This window comes from Monodelphis domestica, chromosome 4 (genome assembly GCF_027887165.1).
Source record: "Monodelphis domestica isolate mMonDom1 chromosome 4, mMonDom1.pri, whole genome shotgun sequence".
Taxonomy (NCBI): Eukaryota; Metazoa; Chordata; class Mammalia; order Didelphimorphia; family Didelphidae; genus Monodelphis; species Monodelphis domestica.
This window is the reverse complement of record NC_077230.1, coordinates 179829639-179849754: the sequence shown is the minus strand read 5'-3', so window position 1 is coordinate 179849754 and position 20116 is coordinate 179829639. Positions and strand designations below refer to the sequence as shown.

At 34.2% G+C, this 20116-nt stretch overlaps 1 protein-coding gene across 3 annotated transcripts in view; it reads right to left on the bottom strand.

Annotated features, from left to right (window-relative positions):
- PPIG (peptidylprolyl isomerase G) overlaps positions 1-20116 on the bottom strand; it is a 91653-nt gene that overhangs the window by 25607 nt on the left and 45930 nt on the right. For all 3 annotated transcript variants that reach the window (XM_056797269.1, XM_007494331.3, XM_001367620.4), the window contains exons 2-7: positions 16589-16649; positions 15744-15899; positions 14978-15052; positions 12076-12183; positions 9338-9382; positions 5773-5860 (exon numbers count right to left, since the gene is read on the bottom strand). In XM_056797269.1, coding sequence (XP_056653247.1) covers positions 5773-5860; positions 9338-9382; positions 12076-12183; positions 14978-15052; positions 15744-15804 — 377 coding nt within the window. In that variant the 5' untranslated portion in view covers positions 15805-15899; positions 16589-16649. The remainder of the gene's footprint in view (positions 1-5772; positions 5861-9337; positions 9383-12075; positions 12184-14977; positions 15053-15743; positions 15900-16588; positions 16650-20116) is intronic.

The following is a 20116-nucleotide window of genomic DNA, read 5'->3' as shown; positions in this document are numbered from 1 at the left end:
ATAGTAATATTCCATTATTCATATACTACAATTAATTTGTTAGTCAATTCCCAAGTGATGGCCATCTATTTTATTTCAAATTCTTTGCTACCATGATTCATGCTATAAATATTTTTGGTATACTTCTTCTTTTGGTATACTTCTATTTTTGGAAACTTCTTACCAATGTTCTCAATCATCTGGGTCAAAAGGGTATGAACTTTTTAGTCATTTTGTTTTCATAACTTAAAAATTTTTTCTAGAATACTTGTATTAGGTCACAGAACCATCAACCATGCATTATCAGTGTGACTATCTTACCACAAACCTTCTAATAATAATTTATTCTCTTGCCTTTTGTTATCTTTACATATTCATTGGTGATTAGGTAAAACTTCAGGGCTATTTTCATTTCTACTTCTCTTATTTGGTTTTGGAACATTTTTTTAGATAGCTATTGTTTTTAGTTCTTTTGAGAATTATTGATATCCTTTGACAACTATTCTTTGGGGAATAGCTTTTGGTTTTATAGACAGTTCTTGCTTTATGTTAGTAGACCCATCCTGCAGACCTCTAAAGCAATTTTTTATGCAATCTGAATTTGCTTACAGACATGGGGCAAGGGGGAGGCTAGGGCTGGTGCAAAGTTCAGGTAGGGTGGCGTGGGGTGTTTGGGACAGGTTGGGAAGGGACAGAGAAGTGAAAGCAGGAATGGAAGACCCCCAGGCCCAGTTGGAACTGAGAGGAAGAACATTGGTATGAGGGAAGTAAGACCTGAACCCAGACAAGAGTGACATGCAGAGATTGGGGACAAATATTTGGGTAGATGTAACTGACAATTAGGAGAATCAGGCTAGAGGAGCAGATATATCTTTAAGAGGAAAGTATCAAAGTTAATAGCATCAAATGATGCAGAAAGTTCCAGGAAGTATAAAATGGAGATTTCAACCCTAAACTTCAATCCCCAGAAGTCCTTGGTATTTCCCAGAATTCCCTATAATCTCACCTGAGTCTCTACCTGGGCGAGATCACAATGAGTATTTAACTGGCTCTCTTCTATGCTCTCGCTTTCTCTGCTCGTCCATTTGCAAGATGTAATAAGTAAGCTATGAATGGGCTAATCAGCCCTAGGCATGTGGTTTTCTTATTTTGTATTTCTTTATTCCTTGATTTCTAATAATCTTTAATAAACTTCATAAAATATATTTCTATTACTAGAGACTAATTTAATTTTTACAGAAGACAAGAACTAGGAAAAGGTCATTAGAGAGGAAAATTATAATGCTATTGGTGACCTAGAGGAGCAATTTCAACAGAATATGGGGGAAGGAATCCATATCACAGGAAGTTGATCAATGACTAGAAAGTGAGGAAAGCAAAGGCAGCAAATACTCTTTTTTAGACATTAAACAAATCACCTAAATATTATTAAATTGCTTTTATAAAATGTACTATGAGGAGGGAGTTATTTTGAAATTGTTGGGAAATGCCTATTGAATCAAAGAGAATGTATCTCTTAAGCACAAAAGTATTAGAGCAGTATATTTTATTGTAGTAAAGAATTACAAACAAGTGGGTGCTCATGGATAGGGGAATAACAAAACAAGTCATGGTATATGAACAAAATAAATAATATTCCTCTATCATAGGAAATGACAAGTGTGAAAAATTCAGAAAGGAAATGCTTGTAGAAGTGGTATAGTACAATGAAGCAAGCATAACCAAAAGAACAATTCAAAAGACCTATGGAAGAAAGAAACATGTTTTCTATCTCTTAACAGAAAGATCAGAATAAATAGTACATTTTAATATATTTTTGTTTACTTATTTGCTATAAGCCAGGGATCGGTTGGCTAGAGAGTAAGTGAAGATCTATTAAACTAAAAAAAAAAAAGGATAATAGTTTGGAAGGGCAGCAGGATCAAAGGCCTTAAAAAAAAAAAGCTAATGCTGAAAATTAAAAAATAATGGGCATGTCCTCACAGAAACTTTTTGAGGTATTTGATTAACTACAAAATTAAGTCTTCATATGACATATGCTGTATATTAAAATATATATTCAAGGGGGCAGTTAGGTGGCTCAGTGGATTGAGAGCCAAGTCTACAGAAGAGAGTTTCTGGGTTCAAATCTGGCCAGAGACACTTCCTAGCTGTGTGACCCTGGGCAAGTCACTTAACTCCCTTTGCCTAACCCTTGCCCCTCTTCTGCCTTGGAACACAATATTGAGTCTAAGACAGACATTAAGGGTTTAAAACAAAACACAACACAACACACACACACACACATTTACTAACTTAATCTGTCTTTGCAAATGTATTTTCCACTACTCCCTTATGTTCTGTTCCTGCCACCTGGAATACCCTCTTCCGTTTCTCTACTTGTCAAAATCTTAATATTCTTTCAAGCTCCAATTCAAACACAATTAATGACATGAAGCCTTTATTAATTTTTCTAACATATACAATATCTCACTCTTCTATGATCAGGTCTTTGGCTCTCTCAAGGGCACTTTTAAAAAATTTATATATTTTACTTTAGCTGTATACTTTCCTGGTAACCTTGTTGAGGGTAAGTAGTATCTTAAATATTTTTGCATCCCTTCCACTTAGCACAGTGCTCTGTACCCAGAGCTGTCCAGTAGAGGCCCTCCATTCCCAATCTTTCTTCTTTGAAGGGCATGAATTTTTTTTTTAAATAGAAAAGTATCCAAGTCTTCTGATCATTTGCTGAACTCCCCTTGCCATTAGCCTCTCCAACTTACTTGTATTAAACTGCTCATACATTTATATACTCACAAAATCTTAGATCTAGAAGACAACTGAGAGACATCTAATCCAATGTCCTAATTTTATAGGTAACAAACAAAAAGGGACTTGTCCACATAGCTAATGAATGTCAGAACTGATAAAAGGGCTTTTTTTTGCACCACAGCATGCTGCCTTATGTACCAACAATCCCTGACTCCTCTGACATTTGTGCCTTCTTTTGATTGTTGGAAACCTGAATTATATGGGAAATAGATGGTTTTCACATCTAACTTAACATATATAATATAAATACATGTACTCTGCCAACCCTGTCTTAAAGGGTTAATTCAGAGCACCCTATTTTTAAAATGTTCACATACTCAATAGATATTAAAATTAAGAAATACCTCCTTATTTTCTATCACAGCACTTCTAGTTAAGCAATTCCAAAACCATAACCCTTTCTCAGGCCATCTCCCCCCAACTTCTTCTTTCTTATTCTTATTCTACTTAATGAGTATACGGTCATATCAGCAAAGAAGTGTTAAGAGGGCCAAGGCAAAGAAGAATGCTCTGCTAATCTACCCATAGGGAACTTAGAGGCTAAAAATGAAGTCTCAAGTTCTCCCCTAAAAGGGATTCTGAAGTAGAATTTTGTTGTACAATGCCAACACTAATTCAATGTAGAAAAGACTATAAAAGCTTTATGCTTGTGAAGGTGAAAACTAAGAATTTTTGAGAAAAACAATTAACTCCTTGCTCATTTAATAGCCCTAAAAGAGTGCATGTAGTTAAAAAGCAAAAACAACCCACATGTATTGTAGTATAGAGCAGGAGTTAATATTTTTTTAAGTGTCATAGACTTTCTTTGGCAGTTTGGTGAAGCCTACAGGCCCTTTCTTAGAATAATGTTGTAAATGAATAGAATTATAAAGGAATCCAAATACAATACTATGCAGTTATACAATTATTTTTTAAAAACAAAAAACCCCAAATTCTTGGACCCTGAGGTTAATAATAATAATAATCCTGGAAGTTAGGATGTTATTTAGAAAGGGCAGCAATTTAGAAATGATCAAACTGGAATTCTAGTTGTCTCTACTGTTGACTAGGTTTATGATTTAAAACAAATCATTTATAGTCTCTGGATCTCAATTTTTTATCTATAAAACAAGGAAGCTGGATGACTTTTAAAGGGCTAATATTACGACTATTGCTCAACTTCATTTTTCTCACTTGTAAAACTGGAATATATACTTGTTTTATCAATCTTAATATCAAAAAAGGTTACGCAATTATTAGAAAATATAAATATCAGAATAATTAATATAGAAATAGAAAATATTAAAGAAGTTATGAAAGAAACTGTAGCTAAAGAAAAAAAAAGGATAAAAGAGAAATTGTCACTGGCAAATTTCTCATTCTCCAGTATCTTTTTTTTTTAACATCATCCCTGGAGGGCAAATACCACTGAGTAATTCAGGTATAGGTAAGCCCTCAGAGAAAGGAAGTTAAAGAACCAAAGAACCAACAAGATAGGAAACTGATTCCAAAGGCACTGCCCACACTGGGAGGCCCATGCAAATTGAGCAACTAAGGTTGGTTCCTGAAATGTGAGAGTGAGAGCCTGTGGGTGGAGAAAAGAGCTTATAAGTGGAGACTAGGTGGTCTTCTTTGTAGTTGTCTTTGGCATGCATGTGGAGAAGCTGAGGGGACCCTATTCGGAGTTTTAGCTACAAGCCCATTAGGGAGGACAACAAATTAGAAAGCCAAGTCTGTCTCTCTCTGTCTCTCTCTGTCTCTCTCTGTCTCTCTCTCTCTCCCCCCCATCTTTCCTTCTCTTTACTACTACTTAAACTGCTTTGATTTAATAAAGTTATTAAGCTACTACCAGTCTCATAATTTTAGTTTTTACAAAAGGGATAGGAAAGTGTGAAATGTTAAAAAGGAAAAGATGCTAAATGCAATATATTCCTCCCCATGTCGTAGACAGAAAGCTACATAACTGAATTGATTAAACTTAAAGGAGGTATTTAAATTAATGTACAACAATTTTAAAATGGGAAAAATAAATTAGAGTAGGGGATATTTTATTATAAAGGTAATAGCAGAAATGTGAATTGCTATAAAAATCATGAGATTTTTCTATTTTAGGAAAGAATCAAATGATGGAAGGGACAGCTACTTAAACATATACTGACAAAAAGGATGATTTGGGGTTTTTGTAGTAAGAGGACAGGAGTGGTAAGTAAAGGAAGATCACAGGATATTCAAAGTAATAATGTGTAAGGCAAAAAATTTCAGAGAAGCCAAGATCTCTAATTCTGAAATGAGTAATACTCCATCTTCACTGGTTTTAATTCAATAAACATTTTTTGATGCTTATGTATCAGGTAGTGACTTAGGTACCAGAGATACTGAGGAAATAGTTTCTGCTCCCTAAGAAACATCATTATATAATGTCAGGAGCAACAAGCAGGAATCTATTCAAAGATCAAAAAGAGAAGAGGTCTATAGATATCAAAGGAATATTGGTCCTCTATGCATTTAGGCACTGACATTGGGAGAAGAATTGTAGGTCCTTAGGCTATCAAGAATTAATAAAGAATTGGGAAAGATTTCCTTGAATAAGACTGAAATAAATATGGATCATTTCCAAAGGTTAACCTTAATTATTTAGTGACTCCACTAGCAATCAGGCCAAACACTAGTCCCTGCTTCAGTCACTTTGGCCACTAAAATCCAACTTAAGCTTTTAATTCCTTCCTAAAGATAGTGACCCTCTAGATTTGGTCTCAAAGACAGAAATGTGGTATCTTCTGTTTCATATGGTAATCTATACATGAATACTATCCAAACAGAACACAGATTTCTGGCGAAAAATTTTCACAACAGATAGGAATGAAAAATTTGCAGATATAAGATTCATTGACAATTTCCGCCCCCCTGCCATCTAGCCTTAATCTGTCTCTATTCACTAGTGACAGCAATGAAAGAGGTAATCAGGATAAACTGATTATTTTTGTACAGCTGATTGATACTTACATGAAGAACTGTGAACCATTAGTGTCCTTTCCTCTATTGGCCATTGACAACAGAAATTCTTTGTTGTGTTTAACGGCAAAACTCTCATCTAAAGAAATAAAGTTTTCAATTAGAAGTTAAGCATGTACACATACCAAATTCATTTTCACTGATATAGACATATTTTAGGAAATAAGTTTGGATATAAAGAATATTCAACATTCACAAAATGTTTTCCATCAATTGAGAATAGCTAAACATCCTCTTGTACTTTTACTTTCCTCCCTTTCCCATCTTGATCCTGTACTTACAGTTAGTTCAGCTCTCTCTACACATTGTCCTTTACTCTCCAATCCATTGCCCTTTTGTCCAAGCCAAACCCTGGATTATCACTTTATCTGCCTCTTCCACCACTTCTCATGTGCTACCAAGCAGAGCAGGAAGAAATGGTCTAGTGGTGTGAACTAGATAATTATAAATTTGTGCTACCCAGTCTCAATTGGACTCTCACTGCAATAACACAGCTCTCATTTACTCTTCATCAGAGCTTCTATACTGGGCTTTGGTCTCACATTGCTAAATGCCTACTGAAAACTTCAATATCCCAGAGATGGCCCCAAACTTGGCAAATCTAAAACAAAACTATCTTTTGTCACAAACTCGCCTGTTTTCTAAACTTCCCTATTTCTGCATAAAGCTTCCATCATTCTTCAGGTACCTTAGGTTCATAACACTAATATTATCCTTAATGGATTCCTCTTCATACTACATATCCAATTAGTTGAGAAATCTTATTTCTACCTCCAAAACAATTCTCTCATCCAATCTCTTCTTTCTTCTTTCTCCTGCAGCTAGCTACCACCTATTTCAGGTTCTCATGATCTCTTGCTTTGATTGTCTCAATAGCCAACCTCAAATTTCTTACTTCAAGTCATTCACCACACCAGTCCACCCTCTATTCTGCTGCCCAATTGATTTTCCTTTAAAGTGAAGACATGATCTTACTCCCCTACTCAAATAAAATCCAGCAGATCCTTCCAATCCAGGGGAGGGGGGGGGGGAACATTTCCTGTTTAGCTTTTAAAGCCCTGCTCAGCCTGGTCCCAATTCCTTCTTTCCAGCCTCAAGGTACATTAATCCCTCTCTTGAATTGTAATGTGGCCAGACCAGCCTTCTCTTGGTTTCTTATGTTCCTTTCCCCTTTTCTGTGCAACAACTGTTCTTCAAGCCTAGAATGCAATCCCTCCTCACCTCTGCCTCAAAGAACCCCCCTTTCTTCCTTTAAGACAAAGCTCAAACATCACTTTCTAACAGAACCATTTTACTAATCCCTCCAACTGCTAGTGTTCTTCCTTCTAAATTACCTTGTAATTTACAATGTTGAATATATTTGTATTTATTCTCTTTATATTTATTCCTAATACTTATATATGTACTTTTCAACTCCTACCCAAAAGAAGATAAGCTCCTTTTGGGTAGGGGCTTGTTCCTTCTTTGTCATTCACTGAGTCCCTAAATTCTAGCACAATGCCTGGCACACAGTAGGTATTCAATTTTTACTCATTAATGGCTATAGAATGCAATATTGTCAAATCATCAAGTTCTCTCCTGGCCATTATGGATAATAGAGAGCCTCGTATAAATGGTGATGATAATTCGCCCCCCTTTAATATATAGGAGGAAATATGTAATTTTAAGTATATAATAAAGAAGAAAGGTAGGCAGAATAACCTAGTGCATGAAATCTATGGACCCCTTCTCAAAAGAATGTAAGTGCATGAACTACACAGAATTAAAGAAATTCAATTACGATAACATATAGTTATCACAATATTTCTTGAAAATTTCATGGCTTCAGATGAAGAATTTCTGTCCTAGGAGTAGCTACTGATTTGCATAGGTTTGAACCAAAAGAAAAAAAAAAGATAAAAATATCTACCCAATTAAATCCTCAAAAGTAGTAAATACAAGAGAAATGAAAAGCTCTTCTTCAGACTTCTCTCACCCCCTACACAAGTTTTAAAGGAATTCTTGACCAAAAAGAACAGCACAGAGAGGAAAAAAAAAGAATGTTTAGTGTCACTACTCTTCTAATAAGATTTTGTACATTAAAATTTTACAATTAGGCAGTAATATCAGAAATCACTGCTATAGGTCAACTTTCTCTTTATATGAACTTTAAAGTTACTACTGATGGAATACAACTATTGTTCAAGATTTTGATAGTTATTTTCTCCCCTATAATACACATCAATCAATAAACATTTGTTAAAGTATCTACCATGTGCTAATCATGTACCCAGAAGTTTATGTAATGTAAACTAATGAGCAACTACATATCTGTGGTTAGTGACAGGACAAAGAAAATTAGAAATAAAGTTCAAATCTAAAATTAAAAGCTATAACAAATGAGATGAGGGGAAATACTTTCATATTAATAAAATTATAGAAAATAGGGATCAATCTCTGGTTCAAGACATATGGCTATCTGATGATTTGTTCTTAATGATCTTGTCCAGAGAAATTATTCTCTCTTTTGTATATTAAAGAATATTTCCTTTCTTTTTTTAGAAGCCTATATTAACATGTCTTTTTGATGATTTAAGATTTTGATAGTAAGTACATATAGACTGATGATGACAAACATTTAAAACATACATATGATCCAAGTTTTAGAACACTGCTTTAATCAAACCAAAATTTAATTACGTAGATTTTTACCTTTTTCTTAAAACAATTAAAACTAGGGAGGCAATTACAGTCCAATTTTAGATGATTAAAAGTGACTTTTAGAAAGTCATTGCACAACTCAAAAAAATGAAGAATGGCTAATTTGGAAATGTTTTACATGACTTCACATGTATAATATAAGTAGCATACTGCTTGCCTTTTCAATGGGTTGGGAAGGAATGAAGAGAATTTGAAACTTAAAATTAAAAAATTAACAGAAATTGCTAAATAAGTTTTTAAGACCAAGGCAGCCAATGATCTGTCTCTCTGTTGTAGCTGACGTTGAACCACATTGTTTAATAAAATGACTATATGATATATTGATACTTGCAGCTCTTTAACAATAGTTTGGAATAGACTAATCAAAAAAAAAACCCCTCAAATTGACAATGCTTTATATTTAAAAAATTCAATAAACCAATTTATTCACAGAAAAAACACTTAATTATGACTGTTTAAATGAGCATCTTTAAAGATTTCAGAAGTTTGAGGTGCTAAACATTATAGAACAATAAATATTAAATGGCAAACACATTTAATGCAAAATTATATGTGTGTATGTATATATATATATAGTGTTTGGTAGAAGAATACAGAGGAAATAATTAAAGGCTACAAGAATTGTTGTTAAATAATTTAAATATTGGTGACCTTAGAGATCACAAATTTGATTTTCTGTGTATCTTCCCAATTTCAAAATCATGCATTCAGACTAAGAAAATATACTAGATGGGAAGTTCAGTGACTATGTCTTATTTTTTCTCTGTACTTCCCAAAGCACTCTGCAAAGCTAGCCTTATACACAATACCCTTCTGATAAATTTGAATGCATTTCAATCATCAGACAATTATTTACCTTCAAAAAATCCTCCATAAATGGATTCCCCACCTCGTCCATTTCCTAGGAACAAAAAATATTTTAATTAAGCTAATTAAAGAGTTCATATATTGTAAATTTTTAAAAGACCACAGAAATCCACAGATTTTCAGGCTAGTGAAATACATTTTAAAAAATCAATATTGACAAAAGTAAACAGGGTTCCACAGAAATCCTCCTCGGTATCCTCATTATAGCATGGAAATGATGCTGGAGTTTTGAAGGCTATGGACTACAACTAACAGCAGTGTTTACCCCAATACAATTACCTTAAACATGGACCCAGGACCCAGCATAACAATGTAAAGGCTCATTATCAATAGTTTAGTTACTAGATCTATATTCTCCAACTAGGGCAACCCAGAAAAAAACTTGAAAATGTCAGTCCTGTACAGCACTATTCCCTTTCTTCAGTCAGTAATACCATGGTAGCAAAAGAGACAAAAGGTGCAAAGAATTACACAACTCTGAGAGAGTCTATAAGGACTGCTGGTGAATATGCTAAATTTGAGGGTTTTGTCTAGCTAATGAATTGCTCTACTATAGGAAGTATATATATTCATTGTTAATCAAATACCACTCTACCACTTTCAGTGATAATGAATCCCTAAAGGCTTAAAAAAAAGTTACTTCCCTTCCTTAATTATTTTCTTGTTCCAATTTATATCATTCTTACTCCTTTCCCTGCCCCACTTTCATTTCCCTAACTCTTTCTGTTGTGCCACCTGAAATTACTCTTCCACAAACACCAAACTTCATTCATTTCATTTTAGACCTCTTTCTCTCAAGCTCAAATGGATACCTAGAAGGCTTTGGTGCTAAAAGAGAGTGGGGAAGACTTGTAAGACCACTTGCATCCCATTTCCACTTCTAAACTCTCTCCTCTGTTACCACTGCCCAAAAGCTTCTCATTTGATCCCTCCCCCCAAATTTATGATAATTACCTACTGGCTCCCAGATCATTTTCCCTCCTTTTACAATGTGTTTAGGGACTGTCTCATGGTCTTCTTCTATACCTGAACTCCCAGCCTTATACTAAAGGACTTTAACACACCTGTTGATACTCTCAATCTGAGTAAATATTCTGTTCTTCAATCTATTCATCTCTCATTACTACTTTTTAGGTACACCACAGAATAGTCACGTCCTTGATTTGCTATGACCCATAAAAGCTCCAAAATAAAAAACAAAACTGAAATCCTTTATTAAATCACAACTTCCTATCATTTCATCTCTTCCTATGCCATACTACTCTTAAATGGATTCTTCAAATTTGCTGTGACCTATAACCCTCCCACTATTCAATATATTCCCAGGTCACCAGCACTCCTGTTCTGTTTACCCTTTCTACATTTTCTCAATCTTAATCTTTTAATTAACTTGTTCTACTATACTTTAAAAAAATTTAACTGTTCATTTTTGGGGTATTATACTCTTAAATCTCTTGGTTCCTTATAAAACTTTAACCCTAAAATATTCAAGCCATCTACCTCCTTTGCTTTTACTTTATCCCATTGCTACTAAATGGAGCTGGAGAAAAGCATGGTTCTGACTCAGTCCAACAGAAAATTGGTAATCCAATCTCAACTAGATCTTCATGGCAGCAAAATCAGGTTTTCCCTCCTCTTTAATTAGTTTTCCATTCAATTCCAAAAAGGCCTTTTCCAAACCTTCTCCTTACTTATGCCTCTCACACTAACCCTTCCAATACTCTTCATAGCTAAAGTCCTAGTTTTCTACATTACTGAGAAAAGAGATAATTCACTACAAGTTACTCTTTTACTTTTATCTGTATCTCAGAATACCCTTCTCATGGGCATCCCAAATGGACCACATACAAAACCAACTCGTTTTCTTTTTTGCCAAAACTATCATTAATTCCAAACTTCAGTATTTCTGTCCAGAGTACCATAATCAGAGCTCAATCTCTGAGTTATCATCAACTTCTCACTCTTTTTCACTCTATATATGCAGTGAAGGCCCAAATGTTCTTGACTTACTTCCTCAATGTTGTGGTCATCTGTTACCCATTCACTCCATTCATATGGAAATCACTCCAGTTCAGGGTCTCTTCACTTTTAACCTGAATTTTTTTGCAATGGCTTGCTAATTCATCTCCCTGACTCAAACTTCTTCCCACTCCTCTCTAATCTATCCTCCACATAGCTACCAAACTAAATTTTCTTAAGTACAGATCTTACTATGTCTCTTTCCTACTCAAACTCTACCAGTTAGCATCAAATAGAAATTGCTTCCTGGTTCTAGTCTATCTTTCCAGTCATATTTATGCATTATTCCCCTTTATACACTAAAGTCCCAGCTATGCTGGCCTCCTACTTGCTCCTCACCCATAGCATTCCATTTCCTCTCTGTGCTTTTTCACTTAAGGTCCTTGTCTAGAATTCATTCCTTGTTTACCTCAAATAGTGTAAATGACAATGTTTCAGAAACTAATGGTTAATCATGTAAATATATGCATCAGGACAACACTAATGGTTTCAATAGAAATTGCTACTTGTTCTGGAAAAAAAGGTTGGTATAAAATCTTTTTATATGTGTCCAATTACTGATGTAGTTACTACTAGTATACCATGTATACCTAGGTATATTAAAAAACACACACACACACAACACAAGGAAACTGGAGGAAAATATGCCTTCACTTCAACAAATGCAATTTTGAGTGGAACTGGTAAAATTTTATCTGATTCACCTACCTTCACTGAAGTCACCACCTTGAACCATAAAATCCTTTACAACTCTGTGAAAAAGACAACTTTTATAATGCAATGGCTTCTGAGTAGATTTTCCTGTACCCTTTTCACCTAAAAAAAAAGAAAGAAAAGAAAAAAGATTTATTAGGAAAAGAGAATAGTAAAAATCAACATCATCTGTCCTAGTCCTCTGGAAACAGAGTTCCTAGGATCAAAGTTATGAGTGTGAGTTTTCACTTCTCATTGAGTATTCTCAGATTTCCATAAGGTTTCTATATGGAAAAATACAGCTAAAAAAATCTCATTATAGCAAATGTTATCACTTAAGTTCTTTTCAGAATCTGCTACATTTCAACTTAAAATAAATTCTTTATAATTAGCAATCTCTGGGGGCAGGGCTCAATGGACTGAGAGCCAGGCCTAGAGACTGGAGGTCCTAGGTTCAAATCTGACCTCAGACACTTCCTTGTTGTTTGACTCTAGGCAAATCACTTAACCCCCATTGCCTAGCCCATATCACTCTTCTGTCTTAGAATCAATACATAGTATTGATTCTAAGATAGAAGGGTTTAAAATAATAATAACTAACAGTCCCTTAACAAACATCCCCCCCTTGGTTCCTTTCCATTTAATACTATTGTAATTTCCTCTTAGAAAGTGTAATATTATATGTACCTCTAGTTAAATATCTTTAAAGATATGTTGGTTATGTGTCCTGTTTCATTGAGGAAACTAGGCATGTAAATCTGGGAGATTTCCACATGCTTATTTCCCAATGGAACTAAAGGGGAGGACTGTATAGTTAGAAACTGCTCCCCAGGACCCTAAATCCCAGCATCCCACTTACATGGTTACCTATGTCCTTATGTAGGGAGGATATATTTTGAGGTAGCCCCGCCTCTCACTCTCTTTTTCCCTGACCACAGCTGGGAAAACTGGCTTTACTACTTTTTTTGTCCTTTCATTTCTTTTACTTCAAGTGATTATTAATAAATTTTATAAAATATAATACTTGGAGTTATTGGATATTAATTTTAATCTTACAATATTCTATAATAAAATGACATTTAACATATATGCTATAGAAGGAAATATGGGAAGAAAGGAGAGCAGAGCAGCTTTATTAAACATCGAATTTAAACACCTCACAGAACTGTAAAAATCCTTTACTCTCAATTTCCTTTTTCATAGATAAGGATCCAGAGAGATAAAGTAACTTGCCCAAAGTAACAATGGCAGAGTCATAGGTTGTGAATTTCAGTTTAGGATTCCTTTGGATAAAATAACTTTGGTCTCCTTTCAACTCTCATTTCCATTATCACCTAGGGAAAAAAAAAACCCACCTAAATCTCCAAACTACCAACATCAACAATGCTAAAATCCTACAATTGATTCCAAAAAAGTGAAGTTAATTTACTGAAGTTCTTTAAAAATGTGTTTCCTAACCCTACATTTTAAAAAAATCTACCACTATCTATAGTCATTTTTAAAAAGTCCTGTGTTATTTAACCTCTCCCTCTACTTTATATTATAGATCACTGCAGTGTTTCTTTCATTTTAAAAATTATAAACTTAGTAACCATCACCACCACCACCAATGTTTTTTTAATGAAATACATGTAACTATCTCAAAGGAAGTTATGCCCAGCTAATACTATTTTTGTTAACACTGTAGCATTATTCATATAGTCTAGCATTCAGTTAACTTTTTTTTTAAAAAACAACATAACAACTGCCTTAAAACCCACAAATGATCAATCTTTTGTCATCTTCCCTAAAGATAAAATAAGACATAGACTTAAGCAATGATATGAATTACATATAAACATGATTTTTTGGGGACAGGGAATTATTACTCTCAGTTCTCTTCTTGCGTGACTATTATTTCTTAAGTCTCCTTTCATATTATCATTAGATACACCATATACCTCAGGTAAGGCTTTGTCCCAGTCTTTCAATTATATCATCAGCTCTCATAGGTTCAGTTATCATGTCTATACAGATAAGTCATATTTTTTAATCTACATAGCCATCCTCCTATTGGATTTCCAAAGACACCTCAAACTTGATTATGTCCAAAACAGAATTTATCCCTCCCCCCAAACCATTTCTTCTGAACTTCCCTACTTCTGTTAAGATACAATCATTTCACCATTTACTCAGCTTTATATCCTTAAAAGTCTTTCTTTAGTTCTCCTCCTCCCCATCCCCCCAATCCAAAAAGCTGCCTAAGCTTGTTGATTCTATTTCCACAACTTATCAATTCTGTTTTCTCTCTACTCATATCACCAATAACTTTAGTTGAGGCTCTCATCATTTCTTTCCCCCACCTGGAATCATTGCAATAGTCTCCTAATTGGTTTCTCTGCCTCAGTTTTATCTCTATTTTCAATCCATCCTTCAGTCGGCAAAGTGATTCTCCTAAAGCAAAGATTCAATTGTCATTCTCTTACTCAAAAAATTCCAATAACTTAGAAATCTTACATTTCAGTCAGCTCAAGCAGAACAACCTTTTCTACATGAATTCTTTCCTGATTCTTCTCTATCTGTGAACTAGTGCCTCCTCGATAAAATTAGCATGTATTTATTTGATAAACTTTTATGTGTCTGTTGTCTTTTTATAAAGATTTTTATGTTCCTTGATAGGAGGGATTGTTTTATTTTTGTTTTTATACAGTGGACTAAATGTTTACTCAAAAGATAATCAAAATGAGTTTTAGAATGTATGAACTTTGGCAAATCACTTAGGATCTCTGATTCTTCAATTATATGTTAAACATATTTCCTGAAAGATGAATTGCCACACTATGAATCTGATATATTAGAATAAGAAATTCTCAAACATAGCAAAAAAAAAAATCACTATAAAATTAACTTGATAAAACAAACAAAAATAGCTACAAACCTGTACAAAGACATCGGAAATTCTCACATGTTTTGGGACACACATCAGAAAATAATTCAAAGACAACTCTTCCAGCTGAAAAAGATATCACATGGTTTAAAAGGGGGGCAGCTAGGTGGCATAGTGAACAGTGCTAGATCTGTAGTTAGGAAGATTCATCTTTCTGAGTTGAAACCTGCTCTAGCTATTTGACCCTGAGCAAGTCATTTAACTGTTATGTTCCTCATCCATTAAATAAGCTGGAGAAGGACATGGCAAACCAGTCCAGTATCTCTGCCAAGAAAACCTCAAATAGGGTTACAAGTTGGGCATGATGAAAAAACAACAGTTCATTATTTAAATATATAAATTAGGGATTGACTCTATGATTTTATCAGTACAGAAAGTTCCCAAATTAGCAAACTCCTTCTACTAAAACAGGTTAGCACCTTCTCTGAATTTAGAGAATTACCTAGGATTGGGTCACATAGTCAGCATGTGTCAAGAGGACTGAGCTTGAAGTTAGGTTGTTTTCCTGGCTCCCAGGCAAGTTCTCTTATCAACTTACTTCACATCGCCTCTCATTTAATAGATATTCACTTAAATATTTATTTATTCATTTATTACCAATTACACCCAATAACAAATTCCATTTTATAATTCAACTTGTCTCCCTTCCTTATTCCCCCCCTCCCTCCTGAAACTGGCAAGAAATTCAATCAGGGTTATACATGTATTAAATATATAATACTTTAAAAAGAGAAAAAATATAAAGTCATTTTCTTACCAGGTAGATTGTTTATGGCTATGTCAAAAAAACACCGAGGACGCTGGACCTTTATTCCCATGGTTTCAAATACTTCTAAACTACATTCAAAATATGGATTTAAATAAAACTGTATTGAACCAGCAACAATTTCTTGGCAGCCTCTGTAGAAAAATCCTAGAGTACAAACAGAACACACAGAAATTTTTAAGTAGTATTTACTTTAAACCATTTCCCCAAAATGTAGCAAACAAGTTATCAGTTTTCAGGGCTTCAATAGATTTGGGATCTTACAATAGAAGGAAATTATACTTTTTTCCTTTTAGGTATTAGGAGTTCTAGATGACCCATTGAAACTTTACCAAAAGAATTTTACACATGAATACGTACGTACAACTTCCACTATAGTACTGTTACCACACCTTATCATAGTGTAGGAATAATTATGGGTTCTACAAGGCTATCTGTGAGTGAAGCACATAGGATGTGATATGACAAGCATTAAGTTGGAAATGTCTTTTATGTACAATATGGACAATATATCCTTTCAGTTTTCTAAAACCTAGCCTAGTTAAATTCAGAGCTCATGAGTTTGAAGTTTGGCCAGAGTCATGCTAAGTTTTTGAGAACTACAATCTGTACTGGTGAAAGGAACACTCATCTTGATGCAATGTCAAATCCTTGACTGTGTGAGTATAGCTTAATCATTCAATTCTATTAAGAAGAGCCTTTAACATAATGATTCATGTTACTTGATTCTAGTTTTGTAAATAGAAGACTAAATTGTAAACCTAACCAGTAAGGCACAAATTACAATCTATATACTACTTTAAAGTTAACAAACAAGGTTAAACAACTAGATTTACCTTTAAACAGAGAAGACAAAAATCAAGGACAACTGATTGGCTGATCCAATTCTACATTCACCTAGAAAAAAATTGGAATGGTAGAAGGATTACCTGATATTTTATATATATGATAAAAATATAGAAACAATACATCCATGCCAGGGGCTAAAAATATCAAAGCCTAATGAACATGCAATGCTATGTTTTGTTTTTAACCATTTGACATATTGAAAAAATGAAAATATAGGTAAAGATCTCATCTTAGTGAACAATAAAAATGTTATGTTCTAGACTCCCATGTCTTAGTTGGAAACCCATGTTAATACTGTTCTATTGAGGTGGACACAAATTCCATGAAACAATGAATTCATAGTCAAAAAGAAAAGCTGGCAAAAATATCACTTATCACACCAATCAGGTTGGCTAACATAAGAATAAAGGAAAAATGATAAATGTTGGAGGGAATGTGGCAAAATTGGGACATTAATATAGTGTTGGGAGTTGTGAATTGATCCAATCATGCAGGAGGGCAATTTGGAACAATGCCCAAAGGGCTTTAAAACTGTGATACCCTTTGATCCAGTAGTACCAGTTCCATAGCTACATCCCAAAACTAAGCAAAAAAAACGGGGATGGGCGTAAGGAGAGAAAGACCTATTTATACAAAAATATTTGTAGCAGTTCTTTTTGTGGTGGCAAAAAAACTAGAAATTAAGGGGATGTCTATTGATTGGAGAATGGCCAAATTAATTGTGGTATATGTGATGGAATACTATTGCAATGTAAGAAATGATGGGTGGAATGATGCCAGAAAACAAAAAACAGACTAAAACAGAAAAGACCTGCACAAACCGATACAGAGTGAAGTAAGCAGGATCTGGTGAGTAACAGCAATGCTGTAGGATAATTAGCTGTGAATTAGCTATTCTTAGCAATATGACGACCAACTACAATTCCGAAGGATTTATGACAATGAATGCTAGCTACCTCCAGAGAAAGAACTGTTGGAGTTGGAATACAGATTAAAGCATTCGATTTTTCACATTCACATCTTTATTTTGAGGTTTTGGTTTTTATGAGGGTTCTTTCATAACAATACAAATATGGAAATAGGTTTTACATGATCATTCATGTATAACCCATTTAAAAGTTCTTATTCTGCAAGAGGGGAGGAAAAAACAGAGAGAGATAATGTGGATCTTATACTTTTGGAAAATGTATGTTGACAATTGTTATAACATGTAATTGGGAAAATAAAATATTAAAAAAAAGTCATTTTGGATCCCTCATTGTAGAACAAAGGTCACCCCTCAGTGTTCAGAGGCTATGCTAGCAGAAAAGAAATTCCAACAGGTTCTATGAAGCTAAAAATATTTTGAGTATAGGTCTAGAACTTTTTTGTTGTTGTTTTTTTTTTTTTAATCTGAGGAGCAGCCCAAGTTCACTGTGATTTAATCACCAAGTGAACCAAAGGGTGATGAATTTTTTAGGTATAGTAATTCTTAAATCTCTTTATGCACTGGAAGAACAACCACATGCAAAACCTAGAAGCATTAATATATTTCCTTTTAATAAAGTAAATGATATATTTGGATATTTAAAAAATGCAAAATACTTTTAAAAGAACCTGCCATACTTTTTCTAAGCATGATTTTTGCTTTTTCGAGATCATAATATAAAGTAGATTATTTCGACAGTAGGTACTCACTGCTAGAGAGGCCAACAAATGACATAGTTCTAATTGTTAAAGGTAGAGACGATGTGTAAAGTGTTTAAAGTTCATATGCAAATAGAGAAAATATATACTGGTACTTCGGAGAGTAACTAAAGGTTCTTCCTGTCCCCCTGTTACTATGAAAAACCTCATCTTTCCATATAGAGCAATTGTCTTATCTGACCAATTTTTCTGGAACAACTTTTTAAAAGGAATTAGGGAGATTATTAGAATGGAATGGAAAAACATAGCTATGTCCCTCACAAATAACCAATATTTTGAAAGACATGTTCAATTCATTAAATAGTATTTCATAATCTAATCACAAAAAGCTAAGAAAAACAGGAATGTGATTCCCTTGTAACAAGTGATCAACTGTGATAGATGTAGCTATTCTCAGCAATATAACAATCCAGGACAATTCTGAGGAACTTATGATAAAGAATGCTTATTCACCTTTAGAGAAAGAACCCTTGGGAGTTGGGATTCAAACAAAAGCATGCAATTTTTTACTTATTTGGGATTGTTTTTGTTTTATATGACTATTCTTTTAAAAAAATTTAACAATATGGAAATGTTTTGCATAATAATATATTTATAACCCAAATTGAATTGCTTCCCAGCTTTGGGAGGAGGGGAAGGGAAGACATTTTAGATCAGAAAACTTCTGTGGAAATTTGTTATTACATATAATTAGTAAAATTAAAATAAAATGTAGGCCACCACAAGAGTATAGGGCAATAGTTTGAGGAGATGGAATAAAGTGAAGGTGTTTTTCAAGTAATATTGAATGATTATGGATAGTCTAGCAGTATTTTCTCTATACCAGAATTAAATGGGTTTAAAAAATTGCATAAACCAGAACTATGCCAAAATCTCGTATCTTCTATGTCTTTTGGTCCACATTTTGATGGTTGGCCTCACATACTTTAATTTTCCAGTTCTCAATCTACATTATTCCCTTGACCTACTCCAACCCAGCTATGCACATAGGCATAATCCATAGTCTTAGTCTCACTAACCTTAAAAAAATAAGCATTTTACTTTTCATAATCAGGAATTATGAAGCGCCTTTTCCCCAGTCATAATCAACCATTATTCTATTTTCCCCTATGCTATATTATTTCCTATATTCATTCTTCATTTTCACTCTCTTCTAATCTCATCTGTCAGAAATAATTTTCTAGTCGATCAAGCCTGCTTTTCTCTGTCTCTATTATTCCTTTCCTCATTGCAGGTCCTTGAAGAACTCTACAATATTCTCTGCTTTCAAAACCTGAGTTGCGGAGCAGCTACGTGACTCAGTAGATTCAGAGCCAGGCCTAGAGACAGGATGTCCTAGTTTCAAATCTGACCTCAGACACTTCCTAGCTGTATGGCCCTGGGCAAGTCACTTAACCCCCCATTGCTTAGCCCTTACTGCTCTTCTGCCTTAGAACCAATATTGGTTCTAAGACAGAAGGTAAAGTTTAAAACACACCCACATACCCCCCCACACACACCTGACTTTCTCCCTTGTTCTATAACTAATCACTTTTGACCAAACTGTAACTCTAGATTATCCCCATCATCTACCTGTTCTGTTCTCTCTCTATACTATTTCATTTGGTGACCTCATCAGTTCCCATAGATTTGATTATCACTTGATGATTCTCATAGCTACTTATCCACTGCTTGCTTTATAGGTAGACTCATACTTACAACTGCATATCAGACATCTGGTTGTCCTGTAGATATTGAAAGCTCAACCAGTCTAAAACTGAACCCATTATCCACCCCCCCCAATCCTCTCCTCTTGTGAACATCCTTTTTATTGTCCAGGGAACCAATTA